The 22155-nt window shown below is 44.2% G+C and overlaps 1 protein-coding gene across 1 annotated transcript in view; it reads left to right on the top strand.

Annotated features, from left to right (window-relative positions):
* Positions 1 to 22155, top strand: part of PCBP3 (poly(rC) binding protein 3) — a 213401-nt gene that overhangs the window by 149975 nt on the left and 41271 nt on the right. Inside the window, exons 4-10 of the mRNA XM_090041235.1 lie at positions 5518 to 5589; positions 7977 to 8000; positions 9766 to 9798; positions 11964 to 12080; positions 14925 to 15056; positions 15522 to 15650; positions 18947 to 19021. Coding sequence (XP_089897361.1) covers positions 5518 to 5589; positions 7977 to 8000; positions 9766 to 9798; positions 11964 to 12080; positions 14925 to 15056; positions 15522 to 15650; positions 18947 to 19021 — 582 coding nt within the window. The remainder of the gene's footprint in view (positions 1 to 5517; positions 5590 to 7976; positions 8001 to 9765; positions 9799 to 11963; positions 12081 to 14924; positions 15057 to 15521; positions 15651 to 18946; positions 19022 to 22155) is intronic.

Here is a 22155-nt window from a genome sequence, read left to right as displayed (position 1 = left end):
TCACCAAGAAGGACTATGTTACAGTCGCCCGAGGATGTAGGGGGGCAGTCAGGAAGGCCAAGGCAGAGATGGAGATAGGACTAGCTTCCCGGATTAAGGACAATAAGAAGTCCTTCTTCAAATACATAGGGGGTAAAAAGAGGGTCCCGGGTAATGTGGGGCCCCTGCAGGACACGATGGGCAACTTAGTCGTCATGCCAGATGACAAAGCTAACATATTTAACGATTTCTTTGCCTCTGTCTTCCTAAGTAGGGACCAGTTCAGCCACCTCCCTGCTGGGCCCCCCTCGGGCCCCGGGAGAGACACGCCTGGGCCAGGGGTTAGCGAGGAGTTAGTTAGGGTACTTCTGGAGAGGCTGGACGTGTTCAAGTCCGCTGGTCCGGACGATCTTCACCCTAGGGTTCTACAGGAACTGGCCGAGGTCATTGCGGGACCCCTGGCGCGGCTCTATGAGCACTCGTGGTGCTCTGGTGAGGTGCCGGAGGACTGGAAGAGGGCCAATGTGGTCCTTATCTTCAAAAAGGGAAAAAAAGAGGACCCAGGAAATTACAGGCCAGTTAGTCTTACCTCAATCCCAGGTAAGCTCTTTGAAAAAATTCTCCTGGCACACATCCAGGAGGGCCTTGCGGGGGAATGCATGCTCAGGGGCAACCAACATGGGTTCATCAGTGGCAGGTCTTGTCAGACCAACCTGGTGGCCTTTTACGATCAGGTCACCAAATCATTAGACGCAGGGGTTGCTGTGGATGTAGTCTTTCTGGACTTCCGGAAGGCTTTCGACACTGTCTCTCACCCTGTCCTCATCAAAAAGCTGGGAGACTATGGTGTCGATGCCCACACAGTCAAATGGGTTGCTAACTGGTTGGAGGGCCGCACCCAGAGGGTGGTAGTGGATGGGTTCTTCTCGACCTGGAAGGACGTCGGGCAGTGGGGTTCCGCAGGGCTCGGTCCTTGGGCCCACACTGTTCAACATCTTCATCAGTGACTTGGATGAGGGGGTAGAAAGCACCCTGTTCAAGTTTGCTGATGACACTAAGATGTGGGGGGATGTGGGTGCACTAGAAGAGTGCAATAGGCTACAAGCTGACCTTGACAGGTTGCAACGGTGGGCGGATGAGAATAGGATGGGGTTTAACACTGATAAGTGCAAGGTGTTGCACATGGGGAGGAAGAACCGGCACCACACTTACAGGTTGGGGAACTCCCCTCTTGCCAGCACGGAGACGGAAAAGGATCTTGGAGTCGTCATTGACTCCACGATGAACATGGGCCAGCAGTGTGGGGAGGCAGTCAAGAAGGCCAACCGTACCCTGTCATGCATCCACAGATGCATCTCGAGCAGGTCCAGGGAGGTGATCCTCCCCCTCTATGCGGCACTGGTCAGGCTGCAGCTGGAGTACTGCGTCCAGTTCTGGGCGCCACACTTCAAGAGGGATGTGGACGATATGGAAAGAGTTCAGAGGAGGGCCACTCGTATGATCAGGGGTCAGCAGGGCAAGCCTTATGAGGAGAGACTATGGGACCTGAACCTGTTTAGCCTCCACAAGAGAAGGTTAAGGGGGGACCTTGTGGCCTGCTACAAACTGGTCAGGGGGGATCAGCAGGTATTGGGGGAGTCCCTGTTCCCCTGTGTGCTGCAAGGAGTGACCAGGAATAACGGTCACAAGCTGGCGGAGAGTAGGTTTAGATTAGATATTAGGAGGCGCTACTTCACAGTCAGGGCGGCTAGGGCCTGGAACCGGCTTCCAGGGGAAGTGGTGCAGGCTCCTAGCCTGGGGATTTTTAAAAGGAAGTTAGATGAGCACCTTGCCGGGGTCTTCTGACTCCGGTGCTCTTTCCTGCCAAGGCAGGGGGTCGGACTAGATGATCTACCTAGGTCCCTTCCGACTCTAGCTACTATGAAACTACCCAGGTTTAGATGTTGGGCAGGAACTTGCCAGTGTGTTCTCCCAGTAACATTTCAGCCTCCTTTTCCTGTTCTGGGTTTAACCCATTCCACTTTTATATGGATTCAGTCATGTTGGCTAAATAAAGGAAAGGTTCTTTAGCTTTTCCTATTTGTTTTTCACCTTGTCTGATTTCGGTTCTTTGTTGCTAATTGGATCAAGCCTGATTTGCAGTGAGGCTACAGCCCTAAATGCAGTCAGGCTGCAGTCTATTCTTCTGGAACCTCCTTGAGTTGCTTTTGCAAGTTTAGTTCTACCCTGAAAAGTGCCTTGCTGTGCAAATACCTGCTAATGTTTGGACTAAAATCCTTCTCTCACTCCTGCATATTTAAACACATACATGGTAATTAGATGCAGATACAGGTTGTAGCACCCAATCCACCATTTGTATTCATCTTAATTTAGCAAAGGAACTGAATTGGAGAAAAATGTCAGTGTGTATATGCTGGGGACCAGGACTGGAGGACCAGCCCATGGGTAGCCATGGGCAAGTGCTTGGCCGGGACTTGCTAGAACATCCTGGGGGGTATAGTCCATGGACTGGCTTCATTATTTATTTTTGGTCCATTGTCTCTCCCTGGCATTCTTACTGGGCCCATCTGTGCAATAAGTTGAAGCCAATTTGATCTTTCAGGAGTAGAATCTAGTATATGAGGGGGGGAAGGGATTTTACATTGTACATTAACACTAACATAGGATTGTAGGAAAATAGAGCTGAAACGGACCTCACAAGGTCATCTAGTCCAGTTCCCTGCCCAAGGCAGGTTCATCACTGCTTAAACCATCAACAGTCCATAGCAAAATCACCCTGCCATTTTAATTCCATTTGCACTCAAGAACTGGGAGGAACTGAAACTGTAAGCTGCTCCCTCTGATGGCTACACCAGGCTGCCTGTCTTCTGCTATCCTAACAATGCTTTTCTTCTCCTGGCCAGAGGTGTCCTGTGTCTCTTTTGTCCTTCTCTCCCTTCCTTCAAAGGCCCAGCAGTATGCTTATCCCAGCCTTTGCTTGGGGAATGCAGCTTTCTGTAGAGGGCAGCACACCTAGCCATCATTGTCTAGGTCAGTCTAATTTAAGACCATCTCTCCCGGAGTACATACTCTGTCAGTGCTGCAGTTGTAGCCAAAATCACAAGTAGCATGAGAAAGAGAGACCTTTTGCAGTTAGACTAGAGTATGATGGATGGAGCTGGCAGATAGCTAAGAGCATTCCATGGTCTTTTGCCTATGGCAACATTGTACTCCTGGACACGGTGTTCTTCTATTTGCAAAGATTGTTGATAACAGTTTGGAAAGAATCAGGATTCACTAGCAAGCAGCGTTTGCTCTGTTAATTTAGAGAAAGGAATAGAGTAATTTATAAAAAGCATTAAACAAGTGAGGATTAGGAGGCCTCTGAAATCTGTTCTGATGGGTTTTCTCTTCTCTCAACAAGAGGGCTTTAATTTTTACACGCCATGGAGACCTTTTCCAAGATAGAACACGCAGTGAGCAAAGAAAGTGGACTTCTGTTTACTGCTCAGTTCTCATCACTAATTTGTGTTTCTCTCCTTCCAGTCTTGGCACTTGTACCTATGCATGTGTCTATCTGTCTAGTCTTTAATTAGACTATTTAGAAACAAATTATATCTCAGAGGTTCATTTACATTTCTCACCCTCCAAAATCCTTAAGTGTTGTGCATCTAGTTGGCCATGTTCATCTTCCTTGTGGACTGTGTAAAGTGCAAGGCATGGGTACAGGCTGCAATGATAACACAAGTGATCCCTTAGTAAACTGCATTGCCAAAGCCCTTCCGTGGATTTGAGAGGGTATCTGAACCATTGATATGCTGCAATCCCAGCTTGTGCCTCACACAGAGGGCCAAAAGCTCAACGCCCTATCACCTTTGATATTTCAGTGTAAATTATGATGTGGTTGAGTGATGAAAATTGGCCTTATTTTCCTTCTTTGCAAAAATGGCATGGGAGTGTAGGAGTTGCATTGTGTGTGTGTGGCAGGGGTGGGACCTTAAGACACCCTATGGAGCTCGCTCCCCCTGATTTCCTGCACTTTTTACCTCTGATAATATAAATATCCATAAAGGGGGGACAAACAGCCCCCAGCATTACCGGGGTGGTAAAAGTAAGTGAGAGAGCACTGTTACAGTGCCTCTGCACTGCTTGCCTTACAAGCAGAGCCCTGGGGCCACTGTGAGAGAGATAGTAAGTTAGAGCTGCCCAATGGCTACTGTACTTTGTCAGGACTAATCAGGCTTCTAGCAGAGTTGAGAATAGTGGAGGTGCAAAGATGGCTTAGACTGCTTGAGACCCTTGTGAGGGTGATGCCAGCAGATTGGAAAGGAAACCAGTCCTGAAGGGTCCAGGGAAAGGTATGGAGGAGGTGAAGACAAGTACATTAAATGAGCTGAGACATAAAGAGAGGTTGGGAGCTGTCGGAGAGGTAGGAAGTTGAGGGTTCTGGCAAAGTGGTAGAAAAGGGAGAGCCGTTTAAGTAGTCTACAGAGATAAATAGTAGAGAAATGCAAAAAGAAATAGATCAACAGAACATAAATATAGCTAGACTCTTCCTTCTAGAAAGCAAAGATAATTAGGCTCCTCACCTACTCATATATGCTCTATCTCCTGAAAGAGGTGCTTAGCATGTGCCCATCACTGGTCTTAGACTCTTTGTCTTGGGTATACTTGGGTGCATGCACTCAGGGCCACCCTAAGGCAGCAACATTGGCTTTGTTTTCTGGATTTTTCATTTACACAATGGGAGTTGGTGGGTGAGGCCTGCTCCATATCAGCTTTGTCAGGTGTGGCACAGAGGCAGTGTTGACATACCTTAAGCTGAGTTAACAGAGTGTGGGTTAAGCAAGATGGAGAAAAGACAACTGACAGAGTTTGGTTTTGAGTTCTCTCTGTCTCGGTCTGCATCTCTCATCTCCTAGGGAAGTGGCAATGTAGAAAGCTCATTTTACATTGCACAAGCAAGGAGGCATGTCTCACATCAGTACACCTATGCCTTCTGTGAATTACAAAAACAAGCAGAAAAAGCCAGGGTATTGTCAGGAAAGCTAACAATGAGGGCTCTATTTCACTCCTTTGGTCAGTGATCTCTGAACCTTACCTCAAGGAGTGTGCAAGGCACTCAACTGTTAATGTTCTGTAGAAGGCAGTTTTTAGATCTCAGGCCATTAATGATCAAGGAGCTAGTAATGAAAAATCAACACCAGGAAAATTAGGCCAATTGAGGGCCCAAGCTCTCACAAGAAGGGAAAGCAGAATCTATCAGTCCAGGTTAATAATAAAGGAAGTGTAAAATTACTCAGTGTGATTGTGCAGAGATCCCTAAGCATCATGTCAGTGGCTGTATTCCGAAACTGTTTGCTCTAATGAAGTGGTGTGCTTCTGGGGTTCAGATGTCATGGAAAGAGGGAGGTTATCTGGTAAGCCTCTTATTCTTCAGGAAGATGGTAATAAAACTGCTCTTCCTCTCTGTCTTCACAGGTGATATTATTTTAGGGCTGTTTTGTCCTGCCTTGGGGCCTCCCTGTTACCTAACGCTCATCTCCCATACCTTGGTAGGAAATGGAATCGAAAGTCTCCGAAGGTGGCCTGAATGTTACCCTCACCATCCGGCTGCTCATGCATGGAAAGGTAAATAGGGACACACTTTTTGTTATTTTCATTTCAGTTCTATTTCCATGAATGATGAAATAACAAATGTTCAGAGGAAGTGCTTGGTTGGGCTGTTAGGCATAGTCCTGGGCGAGGGTCAGCATGCCTGGGGAAGGAACTCAAACTCAGAGATGTACAGATCCTGCTCTGTTTGCTCCAGGGGAGGTGATTGTGGCTCTGCAACTACTTCCCCTGCTGCAGTAGTTCAGCTGTGCCCAGGCTCTGCTCCTTCCCAGCCAGCCCTTAGGAGCAATAAGACTGCTCTGATAGGATACGTGTGGCCCTGGCTCAGAGGTCTCATGAAGGACACTGGGAAATACAAGCTGGCTGCATGGTGTTCAGCAGGAAAAAAGGTCGGGGGAATAGTCCCACAAACAATCAAATACAGTTACTCACTAAATATAGTGTAACACAGAGACTCTCCTGCAAACGCATGTGCCCACACACTCATGCGCCCACACACACATGCTTACTCATGGAGCATCCTTGTGCCCACAGCCTCCCCCCAGAAATGCAGGCAGTCTTCAGGTGGTCTGTTCCCACATCTGGAGTCTCTGTTCATCCCCAGGGCTGATATAGGCAGCAGAGAACAAGAACACTACCAAAAACACGTGGCAGTGTTCCCTCGTGAGCATACGCAGGGAAAGATGCTCGTTTCCCCTTCCTCTGTCACCAGGCACTGGATCCCTCCCATTACCCTGAGAGGGACACATCTCTGCAGAGCACCACCAGAGGGGTCCAACTGTGTGCCTTCCCTGCCAAGGCTGGATGGTCCTGAGAGGGAGACTAGAAATAAATCATTTGTCTGCAGTAAAAGGCTGAGCATCAGAGTGGGACAAGATGGAGGGACCATAAAGGATGTTAACAAATGCTGTACAGTAATATGCTCAAGCCTGCCAGCCCCAGGGCCTGGTGCTCAGCAGCCTGCTGTCTGGGCAATGCTGAGACATGGTAGGGAAGAGCTCAGGGATTATGCCTAACCAAAGCTATGGTGTTTTGTATATAAGGGTCATTGCGAGGGTCATAGCCTAGCCCCAGTAATCATCCATGACACCTGAAGGCCAGCATTTCTGTGAGAGCAGCAGACCCTCAGTCCTCTCCCAAGCAGCATATCTGTGACTGGCCCATCACTAGCGCTCCGAAAAGCTTGGTTCTGGATGAGACATAATCAATATTGTTCCGCACCTGAAGTCTGACATTTTTGGCATTGTTCTTCTACTTTAGCATTGTTTCTCAGCCTTTTTAGGCTAATTCAAAGTTAAAAAAAACATCTATCCCCCTTATTTACAAGAGTAAAAATGTATCAAGGAGACCAACAATAAGTTGTTATAAATGATGTTTGTGTAAATGGGGTGGTGGAGGAGATTGACAGAGAACATTTGACCTTGAAGCATAAGGGTGTAAGGAAAGGAAGGAAAGGGAGATTTTCTGTTGTGAAATTTTCAACACCTTGTGCCATCCCAATTGCCTTTCTTGATGCTGGTCCCCTTGATTGTCATGATGCAGCACTCAAGAAATACATCTCAAGGAAGTACACTCCTTTAAATCACGGTATTGGGAAGGTCCATACTTGCACCCAACTTGTAGGACTTTAACAGAAACACCTTCCTCTTACTTTCATGCTGTGGGCTTTATTGCACTAATTAGACATGCATGCAAACCTGTCCAGAACTCATACCAGGTGTACTTTAGCATTGGGAAACCCCATAGCATCATGCTGCCTCCATTTCATTATGAAACACCTGGAAATGCTGAACTATTCACTTGCTTGGCAGAATATTGCAGAAGTGGTGGTGCTCCTGTTGTGGAGAGTGGCATGCTGCTGAGGTGATGCCTAACGGAGTTATCCAATTTGAGCCTCAGCGTTCTGTTTAAAGGAGATTTTTTCTGAAGAAGCGGACATTTATTTTCTTGTGTGTGATTTTGCTTGTGATGCTCTGACGATACCACTGTTTGTCCATAGGTTGCCTCATAAAGAGCTTGTCTAGAATACCAGACAACCACTTAAGCTTTTCTTGTCAGATATACAGGCCCCTATTCAGGACAGCTCTCAAGCATATAGTTGTGTTGTGCTAAACATGGCTGCTTTCCTGGATTAGTGCCATGCATGATAGCCAAGACTACTTATGTGGCAACATAAAAAGCAAGTAAAGCTATAACCTCTGCAGGTTATGTAAAATTTTATATTGTAAAACTAATGTAAGTACCCCCTCTCAAATAAGGAAGTAATTCTCCTTCTGCTCATCTTTCTTTTGTGATGGCTTTAACACACTTAGCATACAAACTCCTGTGTTTAACTAAGAGCTTGTATTAGATTGTCTTATAGTTCTGTCATTTCATTGTCTTTATCTCTGGCTTTTTTGTAGGAAGTTGGAAGCATCATTGGGAAGGTAATTTATCTTCACTTGCATATTTAGAAACTCTATGATGATAAGCCTTTAACATGTACAGTACTTGCGACCTGCATTCTGATAGCGGTTAATTCTGTCTTGTCATTACTGGAAGATCTATAGATGTGATTATGTGACAGACCTCTCATGTGTTTGGAGAATAGATCAAAGAGTGCTTTCCCTAAAAAGTCCATCTAAAGTACTGTCACTTCTTTCTCAACTTTTCTGCATCACTTCTGGCTACTAATATATATGGTCATGATTATGTTCCCCCTGGTTCATTTTGGGGAAAAAATAGCCTTACAACAAGGGTAGTAAGTTGTCAATAAAGATATTGATCTTTGCAACATTGGTAATCCAGTTAACAGCAAACAAGTACACACAAGTATGGGTGGATCTAGACTTTTGAAAAGGGGGTGCAGATGGTGAGTTACATCATCACATATAAAACAACACTTATTCACCTCTAGTTAAAGATAAACTAGAAACTTTACTAATATGCTAGGGGCCTGGGACTGTATATTCGATTTAAGATTGAAGCAAAAACAAATATAACTTCATTGGAATGAGTTATAAACCATCTGCAGGGCGGTGAAATAGGAACAACATTAAGAGGTGCTGCTCACAGACAGCAGAATTGCAGAACAAAGGATAACTTGATTGATGAAAAATCAGGAACATTAAAAAGAAGGGAGGGTTGTTAACACCTGTGGAATGAAGACTTTAAAGGGTTTGAGTAGATTATAATGAGCCATGAAGTCAGTTGATTCCCTCAGCAGTGCCTGACTAAAATGTTGCCACCACATCGAGGCAGTTGGTTTTAAACCTTGGTTGGACCAAAAATCAAAAGGAGTTGCACAAGTGTACCACTCCCCAGATCTGTCCCTGCATGTAAGTCTTGAATAGCAGAGTAAGAGAATGTAAAGGAATGAGTGCTAATTTAAGCATGGCAGCACAACCTTATTGAAAAAATAGGAAAGCCTAAAAGAAAGGTGAACAGATGTAAAATTCCAAGTTGGATGGCATTTACTGTAGAGAATCTAGAACCTCATCTGGTCAACTGTACCTCTGTAAAAAGTTCTGTGTTATTCCATGGTGCAGTTAGGTTACTTCGAAAGTTTGGAAGATCATTACTCTAGAATGCTGTCATAATTTTACAAGGTGTGTTCGAGAAGAGATTATTTTAACAATGTTTTTAATAAGGAGGCTATCTACCCTCCTGAACTTGGCTTTTATTTTTCCATTGTCCATTCTTTTCCTAATGAGTAATTAATAGCTAAGTGGAAATAGCTTTCTAGATACTAACCCAAATGTACACATGACATCAACCACATCATTTAAACAACACACTGAAGTGCCAGATTTCCTAAACGTGGTGTGAGTGTTTGTGAATTAATTCCATGGAGGCTTCTATTCCGCTGCTAGTAGGAAATTGGAAAAGAAAGAAACTCAGTGTGTATTGATATTAAATAGATTTAATATAATATTATTTGTACAGTGAGCGGTACTGACTGCAATGAACTTGGGGAGCAGATCTGAAGAGTACAAAGGCGACATTTTTACATATGAAAACGTCTAGGAGTAGACACACAAAAAATTGACATGTGGGAATGGAGGAAAGGGCAGGAGCTCTTTAGACAGCTTTTTGTGTTTTCATTTATATTTTATGAAATGTAATAGCTTTTAGAAACTTCAGTAGGGATACAGTGTTAGATGAACGTGCTTGATTATGTTACAATAGCTGTGTTTCTGCTTCTTATTTCAGAAAGGAGAGACTGTGAAAAAGATGCGTGAGGAGGTAAGCAGCCCAGCTGTTTGAAGTGACTACTACTGAAACCCGCATGAGACTAATAGAAAGAGCTTCCTCATGCCATTTAGCTGGTGGGAACTTTAGTACACAGTAGCCTAAAGCTTTGCAGATATTTAGTTCATAGTTTCATAGTTAGTAGGGTCGGAAGGGACCTGAGCAGACCATCAAGTCCAACCCTCTGCCATGGCAGGAAAGAGTACTGGGGTCAAACAACCCCAGCAAGGTGATTGTCTAGCCTTGTCTTAAAGACCCCCAGGGTAGGAGCCAGCACCACTTCGCTTGGAAGTTGGTTCCAGATCCTAGCCGCCCTGACAGTCAAGTAGCGCCTCCTGATGTCTAATTTGAATTTACCCTCTGCCAGCTTGTGACCGTTATTTCTAGTCACTTCTGGTAGCGCTCAGGGGAACAGGGACTCCCCCAATGCCTGCTGCTCCCCTCTGACTAGTTTGTACCAGGCCACTAGATCCCCCCTCAGCCTTCTCTTGTGGAGGTCTCATAGGCTTTCCTCGTAGGGCCTGCCCTGCTGCCCCCTGATCACGCGAGTGGCCCTCCTCTGGACTCTCTTCATGTTGTCCACATCCCTCTTGAAGTGCGGTGCCCAGAACTGGACGCAGTACTCCAGTTGTGGCTTGACCAGTGTCGCATAGAGGGAGAGAATCACCTCCTTGGACTTGCTCGAGATGCATCTGTGGATGCATGACAAGGTGTGGTTGGGCTTCCTGACTCCATCCCCACACTGCCGGCCCATGTTCATCTTGGAGTCAGTGATGATCCCAAGATCCCTTTCTGCCTTTGTACTGACAAGAGGGGTGTTCCCCAGCCTGTAGGTAAACTGCTGGTTCTTCCTCCCTAGATGCAGCACCTTGCACTTGTCAGTGTTGAATCCCATCCTATACTCATCCGTCCACCCCTGTAACCTGTCTAGGTCTGATTGCAGCCTATTCCTTCCTTCTAGCGTGCTCACATCTCTCCACATCTTAGTGTCATCAGCAAATTTGAACAGGGTGCTTTTTACCCCCTCGTCCAAGTCACTGATGAAAATGTTGAACAGTGCGGGCCCAAGGACCAAGCCCTGGGGGACCCCACTGCCCACATCCCTCCAGGTTGAAAATGACGCGTCCACTACCACTCTCTGGGTGCGGCCCTCCAGCCAGTTAGTGACCCATTTGACTGTGTACGTGTCGACACCACGGTCCCCCAGTTTCTTAATGAGAACGGTGTGAGAGACAGTCTCGAAGGCCTTCCGAAAGTCCAGAAAGACTACATCCACTGCTACCCCTGCATCTAAGGATTTGGTGACCTGGTTGTAGAAGGCCCCCTGATTGGTCTGACAGGACCTGCCTCTAATGAACCTGTGTTGGTTGCCCCTAAGCATAATCTCCCCTGCTGGCCCCTTGTGGACATGTGCCAGAATAATTCTTTCAAAAAGCTTACCCAGGATCGAGGTAAGACTAACTGGCTTATAGTTTCCCCGGTCCTCCTTCCTTCATTTTTTGAAGATGGGAACCACATTGGCCCTCTTCCAGTCCTCTTGCACCAGTTTGGTCTGAGACAATGTGCAATTAGGTACTTAATCAGTTTTAAAGGTCATTCACCTGTTAGGAAGGATGTAAGCAGATAATAAAAGCAGGTTGTGTCCAGAGAACCTTCATCCATATTTATGTAGTCTACACTCAAGCAAGGCTCCATTGAACCCAGGGGGAGTTTGCCTAAATAAGGACTTGATAATATAACCAAGTAATCTGCATTAGAAGTGTGTTTATCTAAGGACGTCATGTTCTTTGTATACTAACATATCACATCAGTGTAAAAGTTTATTTTAAAATATGTGAACTAAAGCCATGGTCATAGATCATATGCCACCAGAGCACCCTTCCACTGGTGTGGCGTCATTGGCAGCACACGTGGGTACAGGGTAAGACTTTGACTTTTTAATTACTTTATTCAGGGGTTCAGGTATACAACAATGGTGGCCGCTTGCAAAGCGAAACACAAACATGGGTACAGGGTAAGAAGAGAGCTGAGGTAATGGAATCACATCTTGTATTTTCCTCTTTGTCAATATCTGAGATTTAAGTTTACCCCTCTGCAAACTGATGGATGGTTAAAGGGCATGAGAAGATTTTCTTTCCTTTTTCTTTTTTTTCCCCCAGAGTGGAGCAAGAATCAACATCTCAGAAGGAAACTGCCCAGAAAGAATTGTGACCATCACAGGCCCTACAGACGCCATTTTCAAGGCTTTTGCCATGATTGCTTACAAGTTTGAGGAGGTGAAAAATTTTATTCCTTCCTCTTTGGAGGAAGATTACTGAGCAGATTTTAACAGACAGTGTTCAGGCTGAGATTGGTACTGTCTCAAATGCTGCCAAGTCCATTAATGTCTTCTGAAAATAACTGCAGGCCAAGTGGAGATGTTTAGTGCCTTCCTGTAGCTACATTTCAGAATGCAGAATCCCATGGCATTGTCATGTGGCAGTGTTACAACATTATGCTGCAATGTCAAGAGACTGATGTAATGTTACTGTAATGGGGCAGCATGGCAATGGGAAGGGGGAGGCAGCACAAAATTTTAGGCCTGGGCTTTGGGCAGTGAGATCAGGACAGAAATTCTTGCTCAGCCAGCCTGCACTGGTGTTACACACTTTCCCTGTGCAGTCTGTTGCTGCTGCTGTGAGAAGCCAATGGGCTGTGATGCAGGAGAAGGTGCTCTGAGATGACACCGTGCAGCCCCTCCAGAACAGTCAAAGAGGTGTCTTATAAGGAGGACAAGTTGCTGAGGAAAAAGGAGAGAAGGAAAGGTAAGGTAGAGAGAACAAGTCGGGTTGGGGGAATGGTGAGTAGGAAGGGTGGTATGTGGGGTAGTGATAGGGGGGGGAGAAAGAAGGGATGTCCACTAAGGAGTGTTGCCCATGGGTGGGAGGTCTGAAGCAAATGAATTCAGGCACAGCTTCCTCTATAAGGAAATACAAGCTTGTTCTGCTTAGGGTTCTTCTGGACCCTGGCAGCAAGGGAGTCATTCAGTTTGGCCCAGTTCTTAGCAGTAAGGAGTGTAGCTTTCTCGCAATGTACAGGACTAACCACTTTCTTCCAGGTGGCCTTAACAGAGAGGCAAAGGACCAAGAGGATAAAAACAAAAATTGGAATTGCCTGCCCTCCTCCTTTTAGAGCTGTTCTGTCAAAACCAAGGTTTAAGTACCCGAATGTAGACTAGATAGGCCTGTATGGGTGCTGGATGTACTTGCCCTCATCTTTTCAAGGGGGAGATGAGTGGATTTTTGAGACTATCAATACAGGATTTTTAAGAATACTGTAGCTCACTGTTACATTGCACTTTGTTGCAATAGCAGATGTCAGACTCTTTTATCCCCATGTTGCAAGGGGAAATGAAGTCACACAGAGAGGGGAAGTGACTTATCTAAGGTCACAGACAAGTTACAGAGCTGGGCCTAGAAGCCAAGTGCCCTGAGTTCCAGTTTAGTGCACTAGACCCACCTACCTCCTTTTCACTTCTGTGCTCACTCACCAAATGGAAAAGGCAGACATAGGAATCACTCCACATGAAAGGGTTGTATGCTTTGTATTTACAGTGGATTGGACATTTGATGGTATGAAGAGTGGCCTTTTCTTGAGGGTGTGAAAAGCTTTATTCTTCAGGAGAATTACTTCAATAAGGCATAATTTAAAGGTGGTGTGTGCTTTGGGAGATCCCATCACTTTGCATTACACAGTCACTTTTTTAACTTTGTCAGTGTGACATCTCCTTTGGGGTTTTCATCAAATTTAATTCAATTCTCTTTGACTTTTTGATTGTCAAGTGTAAAGATTTACTATGTGTAGCCTTCTGGGTTGAAGAGCAAATTCAACTCCCTTAATTGGACCTGAATTGTTCCTGATAAAATCTCTGTAGGACAGCCTGATATGGGTATGAGAATGAAATATCTGTGTGCTTGATGGAAATATGCTAACATCTCTCCTATTGCTCAGTAGAATAGCTTATACTGTGTCCTTACATCTCTAGCTAGAAAAGAATTGCGTTTCATCCTGGGAGATCTTGTACTTAATTTTAGGTGGCACAGGGAGAGATTGTGAAAATGTGTCCTAAATATTCCCAAGAATAGGTTTCTAATGTAACATGCTTCATCATTATCACGCGGTGACTTTTTAACCATGATAAACTTAGATCAGTGGAAGTACTTTAACATTTTTGTAGACTTTCATATACTTTAAAGATCTCGTGGCATTTGAGGGCTGCAATTTATGGTAAATAAGCTAAGCATGCAGTCCCAGATGTCCCAAAACTTTTGTGCGTTTCAAGTAACGATCTTAGTGCCTTGGTGGAACTGTGTTATATAGCATTCACGTGAATAATACCAACACTTTCTGCCCCTGAAGCACCAAACTGGTTGACCAAAAAGAATGATGCCTTCAATATGAGTTGGGAAAGCATTACAAACAGCTGTGCTAAAGCAGGAGTGCTCGACCCCTGGCTGGTAGGCCAGATCCAGCTTGCAGATTTGTCATATGGTCCTTGTGGCTTTTCACAGGTCCAAAAATTTGGTGATGGCGGAGTGGTGAAGGTGTTAATTGCTGCAGGCCAGGTGGCATGGCCCTGTGCACTAGATTGAGTGCATGGGGCTGGGGTGGGACAGGGCCAGGCTGAGCAGTATGGAGCCCGATCCAGGCACACAGGGCCAAGCTAAGGCAGCATGGGCAGTTTGGGTGCGTGGGGCTGGGTCAAAGCAGTGCACGGGCTGGTCTGGGCACAAGAGACCCAACTTGGCATGTCAACCCCATGAGAGACTAGTCCTGCATCAGTTATCCTAGTCCAAAGGGCCAAAAGAGTAAGAACCACTGTAATAAAGGGTACAGTACTGTCTATGGGTAGCCAGTGCAAAATGCTGACTGGCACCTTGCGGATGTTTGACATACATGGTTATGCAGCTACGGAAATAGTTGACTGTCATGCTTTCTATTTTTGACAGCATGAGGTGATCACCACAGAGTTTTAGGCAAGGTTTAACATTAACTTGCCCATGTATTTAAGCCAGTTTAGATAGCAATTGTAAAGTAAGATACTTAATTCTGTTTTTTATTTCCTTTTTCCCCTTCTAAAGGACATAATCAACTCAATGAGCAACAGCACTGCTACCAGTAAACCACCAGTAACACTGAGGTTGGTTGTGCCTGCTAGCCAGTGCGGGTCACTGATTGGCAAAGGGGGCTCCAAGATTAAGGAAATCAGGGAGGTAATACAGACCTTTTTTACCCTTTGTTTTTTTTTAAATGATTATAAATGTAACTTATTAAAGCACATTTTCAATTGCATGATACTGATTTTGCAGCTTCAGGAATTAGTATCTACATGCATTCTGCATTACCAGCTATATCTGTGTTCAGCAACATAGTTGCCACCAGAAGCTGTGCAAGTGACATGGGTTCCTGCCAAAATGTATTTGACTTCCAAAGAGGAGGAGGATTGCAATATCTATCCACTGTTATGTAGAGCGGCACAGGAAAGGACAGTAGCAGTTGCATAAAATGTGCAAACAAAGAATTATTAACCCATTTAACACACCAAAAACGAACATGCTAAAGTTAGAGCTGGCTGCAAAGAAATAGACCATTGGATGTTTTCTTTTATAGCTGCCACACATTCAGTTTTGCTGTTCTCCCTCTCTCCCTTTCTCTCTCCCTCTTTCTGCTTTTTCCAGTCAACAGGTGCTCAGGTTCAAGTGGCGGGGGACATGCTGCCCAACTCCACAGAGCGGGCAGTGACAATCTCGGGAACCCCCGATGCAATTATCCAGTGTGTCAAACAGATCTGTGTGGTGATGCTGGAGGTACAGTCTGTAACAATGGGGGTAAAGTATATAGGAAAAAATTATCAACAACCAAAATGACAATGAAAACCCTGGAGTAGTCATGTTTGTTATTGCTCGCCACCAGTTATTGGATCGTGGTAGTTTCCTGGTACTGTTACTTTCAAACCCATATCATGAACTTTCACTCAGCAGTGCATTCCATTATTATTTATAGTGTTAGGGGTTGAAATACAATGAAATCTGAAATAAGATATTTTCTACTGGGTCATGTCACATGAAGGTTACTTTAGAAATTAGGAGGCCTTTTATGGAGGGACACGGAAAGAAAGGCTAGAACTCAAAAAGCAGAGAGAAGAGTGTGGATACAGAGAGAAATAAAATGTTTGACATGAGCTGAGGCAAACCCTTGAAGTGTTTGAAAACCAGGTTTTTTTGGTGGGAGAAGTCATTTTGGAGCAAATCCTGAAATGAATGGGACTAGCATGGAATGGAGTGATATGGTCACTTTTGAATTTTCATGCGAGAGAAGGCAGGAACTGGTATTTTTCACATGCCAGAGTTTGCAGTTTAGGGGATGAAATGCCATTTATCACAGACAATTACTGAGAGCAATGTGTTGTGTTGATCTGCTGTGTGCTGTCTTAATGTCACAACAAGCCCCTGAATCAAATGCAATCATAATACTCTCAAGGTGAGGAAGAATCCTGCTCCTTGGACACATGCAGCTAGCTAACACAGAAGACATCTCTGCAATGTTACATCCCTTTACCCCCTCTTGAAGGCTGCCTGACACAAGTTCATTACCTACCTCCAATGAGAACTGCATGCGTTCCTGTGACATAAGCAAAACAGCCACTCTTCCCTTCATTGGCTTGAAAAGATGCATATCTTATTGTGAGGCTTTAGAACAAGGAACCAAATGCTTGATTGTGACCAATGACATTTAAATACTTGCAGACTAGGTCAGGAAAGATGCCACAAGTACTTTGAAAAGAAAGGAATTTCATAGTAGTAGATAAAAATCCATGCTGTTGGACAAAGATGCAATGGTCATTGTTAAGTGATACATGTAGTGTTTGGTCTTTATCGTTGGTTGAGAGTAATATTATCCTTGAAAATGCCAGTGCCGTTTTGGTATATAAGTGAAATGAGTGCAGTGTATTGAAAGTAATAACTCTGTACACATGTATAATAATACATCAGATGTATAATAGGTATATGTCTACTGCTAGCTGCTGTGAAGTGCTGACATTCTGAAGTTCTGACTAACTTTAAGAAGAGTTGCCAATTTGCTTTAGCTCTAAAGTTTTGGCTCACTAATAATGATAATATTAATTACTAATACTAATAATAGGTATTTTTTTAACATTTGTTTTGTTTTAGTATTTTACAGTTATTTTCACTATCATCCTGAATCCTTTTGTGATCTGAGAAATAACACACTAATTTTTCCTGCATTGCTAATACACTATGAGAAAAAGCCTGTTTTTGCATATACATATATGGAATATATGTGTATGTGCATGTACACACACACACTTATAGAAACTTTTGAACTAGTGTAGTTCATTTGGTGGATTTTATCTTTTCTGTGTTAATATTTATTGTGAGGTTTTTGATATTTTTACACTTCAGACAGTAGTGTCTATATATTTATAATATACACTAAGTTCTCTATAAGAAATGTCACAGGAAGAGCTTTCAAGAGATTTATTTCATGCATATCAATTATTTGTTTATGAGAAACCCAGCATAGAGTGAGAAGACATAATTCAATATACATGTATAAAAACACCATTCAAGCTCATAGTCACAGGATGTAGCTCAGGCATTCACATCTCAACAAATGGATAAGGCTAAGGCAGCAAACTGAATGGGTGAGTAGCTTGGACTTCTGGCAGGATGGAAAGCCAGGAAGCATGTATGACTGGGAAAAGTCCTCCCATTGGTGTGTTAATTTATGGCTCCATTTTGCCTTTCTGTCACTAGCACAACAACAGCTCTTACACTGCATTCAGCTTCCAACATATTGTACAGGAGCCCGAGAAGACCAAGAGCTGCTGATGCTAAACTTTACTGTTGACTGTAACCACATGTCATCCCAGCCATAGCCTTGCCCCCCAGTTGTTCTTGCAATTCTCATTCCATGATGGGAAATGTCAGGACCAACCAGACTTCTATATCACAAAACCACTACCATGCTGCCATGAGGCAGCATCCATTTTAGCAATGTGATCATATAGTCCATTAGCCAAGTAGGCTGGGAGATTAAATTTATTACTCGGCAATCTAGAGATGGCCATTCGTTGAGCATATTGCTTGGAGAGGCTTGTGTGTATGTGAAGTCTACACAGTTGCTACCTGTTCTATACCTCCTATGTAGTTAGGGGACGGACTACATCTCTTATGCTCCTAAGTGAATCCATTCACCATTACAGTAACATCACTGAAAGTGATCATGATAGATTCATGGCATTTCTTTGTAGAAACAAGGAAACAATTTAGGGAATTTTTTTTACCATTGAGTTTAGTAAAAATAATTTCATATGAGAACTTTATTTAAAATACTTTTCTTTTATTTTCCTTTGAGAACCTGGTTAATGTCTAACCCTCTGTGGGACAACATTTGTAAGAGTCTGTGCACAAATACTTTTTAAATGGCATATTACTGTTCTCAGCACTAGTATTACTTTTAACATATCACTCTTAGAATGTCCACTTAGACCTGGGCTCCTTATGTCTTCCTAAAGAAACCAACTGCTTGGGCTGTAGATTTACCTTTGTAATATCTCCGTTGTAGACCTAATAACAAAATCTTTCTATTGCCACTTATTTCTGAACAGTTGGGTTTTTCAATGGGATTTCAAGAGTGCTGCTATTGTAAATATTTTCTCAGAAACAGAAACTTTGGGAAAAATAGATAAAAAGAGAAATAAAAAATAAAAAGGGAAATTATGGAGTAGTAAATGTAGGGGACTGAATGGGGTTAAGTTAAGAAGGTATAACAACTTTAGGGGAGAAAAGAATTCCTCAACTAATTTAATTTGAGAATCGTTTTTTTTTCCATCTATCAAATTATTATAGAGCCTTTTATGCTCTTGTGCAGAAAACATAGTTTTCTGGTACCAACATTTTTTCTTTCAAAATAATTAAAGGACTTAATGCCCCTGGAAAAACTGCAGGACAAGGATTGTATTATAGCATTTGTTGTATTGTTGTGTTCAATGACGTATTTCAATGACACTTTCTCTTTACTAATATTGCAGGAAAGTTGTTCTAATGTTTTCTCTCCCTCTCCTTGTCCCTTTTCCTAGTCCCCACCGAAAGGTGCCACCATTCCCTATCGCCCAAAGCCCGCCTCCACCCCTGTCATTTTTGCAGGTGGTCAGGTAAGAGCCGACCCGCTTGCGGCCTCCACTGCCAACCTCAGCCTTTTACTGCAGCACCAGCCGCTGCCCGTTAGTGCACTCAGGTTTTCTCGCCTTCTCACTTGCATGGTGTCATCCCATTCATATTGTGCCATAGCAGCTGGACTTAAAGCTCTTTGCAAAATTGCTGATTGTTTCTTTGCCTGAAAAATTGGCTTCACTTCTCCATCCATCAGTAGGGGAATTTCGAAACTACTTCCTCCAGCCAATTTGCAGGGGACTGAAGTTAATTGCAAAACATGCTTCTCACTTTCATGCATTCTAGGAAGAGACTGACTATCTGCAGCAGCAAATCAGCACTCACTTTGGATTACAAATCTCACCACATTAACATCTTACTCCTGCAAGGTAAGGGCTTGTAGCACAGGATACTAAGCAAGTGCTTTATCTGAGATCACAGTAAGCATAACCATGCTGGACTGAAAGTTAGAGTGTGTTCTGAACAGCTACACAGCAATAGTTACTATGATCTCAGTCTGCTCTGGACAGGGCTAGAAGAGCCACCTGTGCATGCCCTGCAGACACTGACTCCAACACCAGGCACTGACTCCAACACCAGCTTGAATGTCTGCCCATGAGATCATGCAACCCGCATTCCCGGAGCCCACGTCCTCCCTCCTTACCACATGCCCAACACTCCCCAGCTTGGCAGCATCTGCCCCTGGCAGGCTGAGGCAACCTGGGTCTCTGCTACAGGTGAGGCAGATGGAGACATAGGGAGCTAAGCCTGGAAGGTGCTACTCCTACCTCTGAATCCCACCCATGCCAGCAGGACTGCTAGATTACTCATATTATCTCTAAGAAGTAGCCTGACAATAGCTGAGATCTGTGAAGTGGTCTGATGATAGCTAAGATGCGGAGATACTCCCATGAAAAGCTGTAACTGGTACAATATAAATGCACTTAGTAGGTGTTTCTCAAAAGCTCATGTTTTAAGTGAAGTTAACCCATCCTGAGTGTAACATACAGCATGACCCTAAGGGGCTGAGTGCTGTGAACCTGATCCAGCAAAGACTATTAGCCCATACTCAGTTTAAGGAGCTGGTATTCAGCGCATGATTAAGTGCTTTATTTCAAGCTCAAAGTACTTGCAGGCTCTTAGTGCAGGGTGATATGGAATTGGACTCTGGTTTGAATGTGTTCTGACCATTAAAATTAGGGCTGCGTCTAAACCATCACACATTTGCCAGTTTCTGTTGCCAATCCACCTTAGCTGAAAAATTAGCCTAATTTGGTTTATAGTTCTGCTCAGGTTTGGCCAACATTTCATCTGCTAATGCACAATGAAACCCAGTTTTTGTTGAAAATTATCCATTTTAATTATGTTTGATGTAAGAAAAGGTTATTCATTGAATGCATTAAAAGCATTCATTTTCTAGCAGTTTTAGATTCATTAAAAAACATTTCACACAGGTTCTAAAATGTGATGACATAAGCAAAGAATCTTTGTACCATTCAAATGTAGCACTGAGTGCCTCTGCTTTTTCAGGGGCAGATCCAGTTCCCAATAGAATCAATGGAAAAAAATCAGTTTGCTCCCTGTTGACTCCGAACCAAGGTGCTCAGCACAACTCACAGAATTCAGGATATAAACAGACGTTGCCAAATGAAGTAGATCAGCAGTGGTGGGATGCATCTTGCCACAACTGATCCACTTTCTTGTCTGAAACATAAATTGTCCATTGTCCCTCATTGGGCCCCTGATGGGACAAAAGGTGATGCATTCTTCTTGCTCATGTCCCTTGCTGCCTTGCATGTCCTTGCTGGGACCTGTGCTGCAAGGAGGTGCAAGGTTTTTCAAATAGAGGCATGGGTCAGTGGGGTCCTGGTACAGGGCTCTGGGGGCATAGGGTGTTGCAGGACCCTGGTAATCCCCAGCACCCCATGCCTCTATGCTGGGACTCGCATTGACGCATGCTCCATGTGAAGTATAAGTTGGTGCAGGTCCTGACAAGGCAGCAGGGGAATTCCTGGCATCTTGTGCTTCCATGCTGGGATCCACTCTGGGTCCCACACAGACTTGGGCTTCATAAAGAGGCATGGGTCAGCATAGGTCCCAGCATGGATGCACGGGATGCTGAGAATTCCCTGGTTTCATGCCACCTTGGGCCTCCTTGCCAGGACCTGCACTGCTTAATGCCTCCTTGTGAAGCATGGTCAGTGTGGGACTTGACGCATGTCCTTGCAGGGAGGTATGAGGTGCTGGGGGTTCCCTGGGTCCCATGCCTTCTTGTTGGGACCTGCATGGGCTTTCTCCACTTATGGAGATGTGCCCTTGGAGATCCTGGGGTGAGTCTCCGTAAGTGGGGAACCCTGACTTTCCCTGTGTACAGAAAGGTGCTTCAACATTCCCTGATGTTCATCTCTAAGTGGGGGAAACTGGGCAGTTGGTTTGGGGCTAGAGGGACCCAGTCCCGCATGAGAATTACCAGGGTGTGCAGCATTGGGTCCCTCAGGTCCCTGGAGCACTTGCCTGGGTAGCTGGAGAGTGTGCGCAGCTCCGGGCTGCCTGCGCTTTTCTGCTACCAAGCATGTAGACCTCTGCTGCAATAAAGAAGCACTATCTTTTGTTGTGGCCACAGATGTTGTACAACAAAGGGTAGGGTTGGCTACTTGCTCACCACTTGTGCTGCCATAAAAATGTAGGTGATGTCTGTTTCTACTTTCAGACACCCTTTGTCCCACTGAGGAACACCACTCATTAAAGGTTTGCCTGAGTACAGACTTAAGGGTTGGGCATTACAATAAAACTTCCATTACTTACACACATATCAGAAGATAATGATGTATAAGGAAATGTACATTATTTCTAATGGACAGACTGTTAAATAACAGGCAATGTTGCATTTTCCTGAGTGCACACAGGGTAAGCCAAGGCAGAGTTTGGCTCACAGTTAAGTGTAGTTTATCATAATCCTTTGCAAGCTAAATTGAACTCTGTTTTCCTTATTGAATAGTCTTCCCCTTCCACAGAACTTGCACACATAAGTGTGCCAAAAATTTGCATACAGAATTAATTCTGGATGCTTACACTGTTTCAGATAATTAAGGCATGTTTTTATTAAAACTCCTATCAAGAATTATATGGTTTTTAA

Source organism: Crocodylus siamensis, chromosome 4 (assembly GCF_052110815.1).
Source record: "Crocodylus siamensis isolate JL-2025a chromosome 4, ASM5211081v1, whole genome shotgun sequence".
In the NCBI taxonomy this organism is placed as follows: domain Eukaryota; kingdom Metazoa; phylum Chordata; order Crocodylia; family Crocodylidae; genus Crocodylus; species Crocodylus siamensis.
The sequence above is the reverse complement of the archived record's forward strand: the minus strand, read 5'-3'. Positions and strand labels throughout refer to the sequence as shown.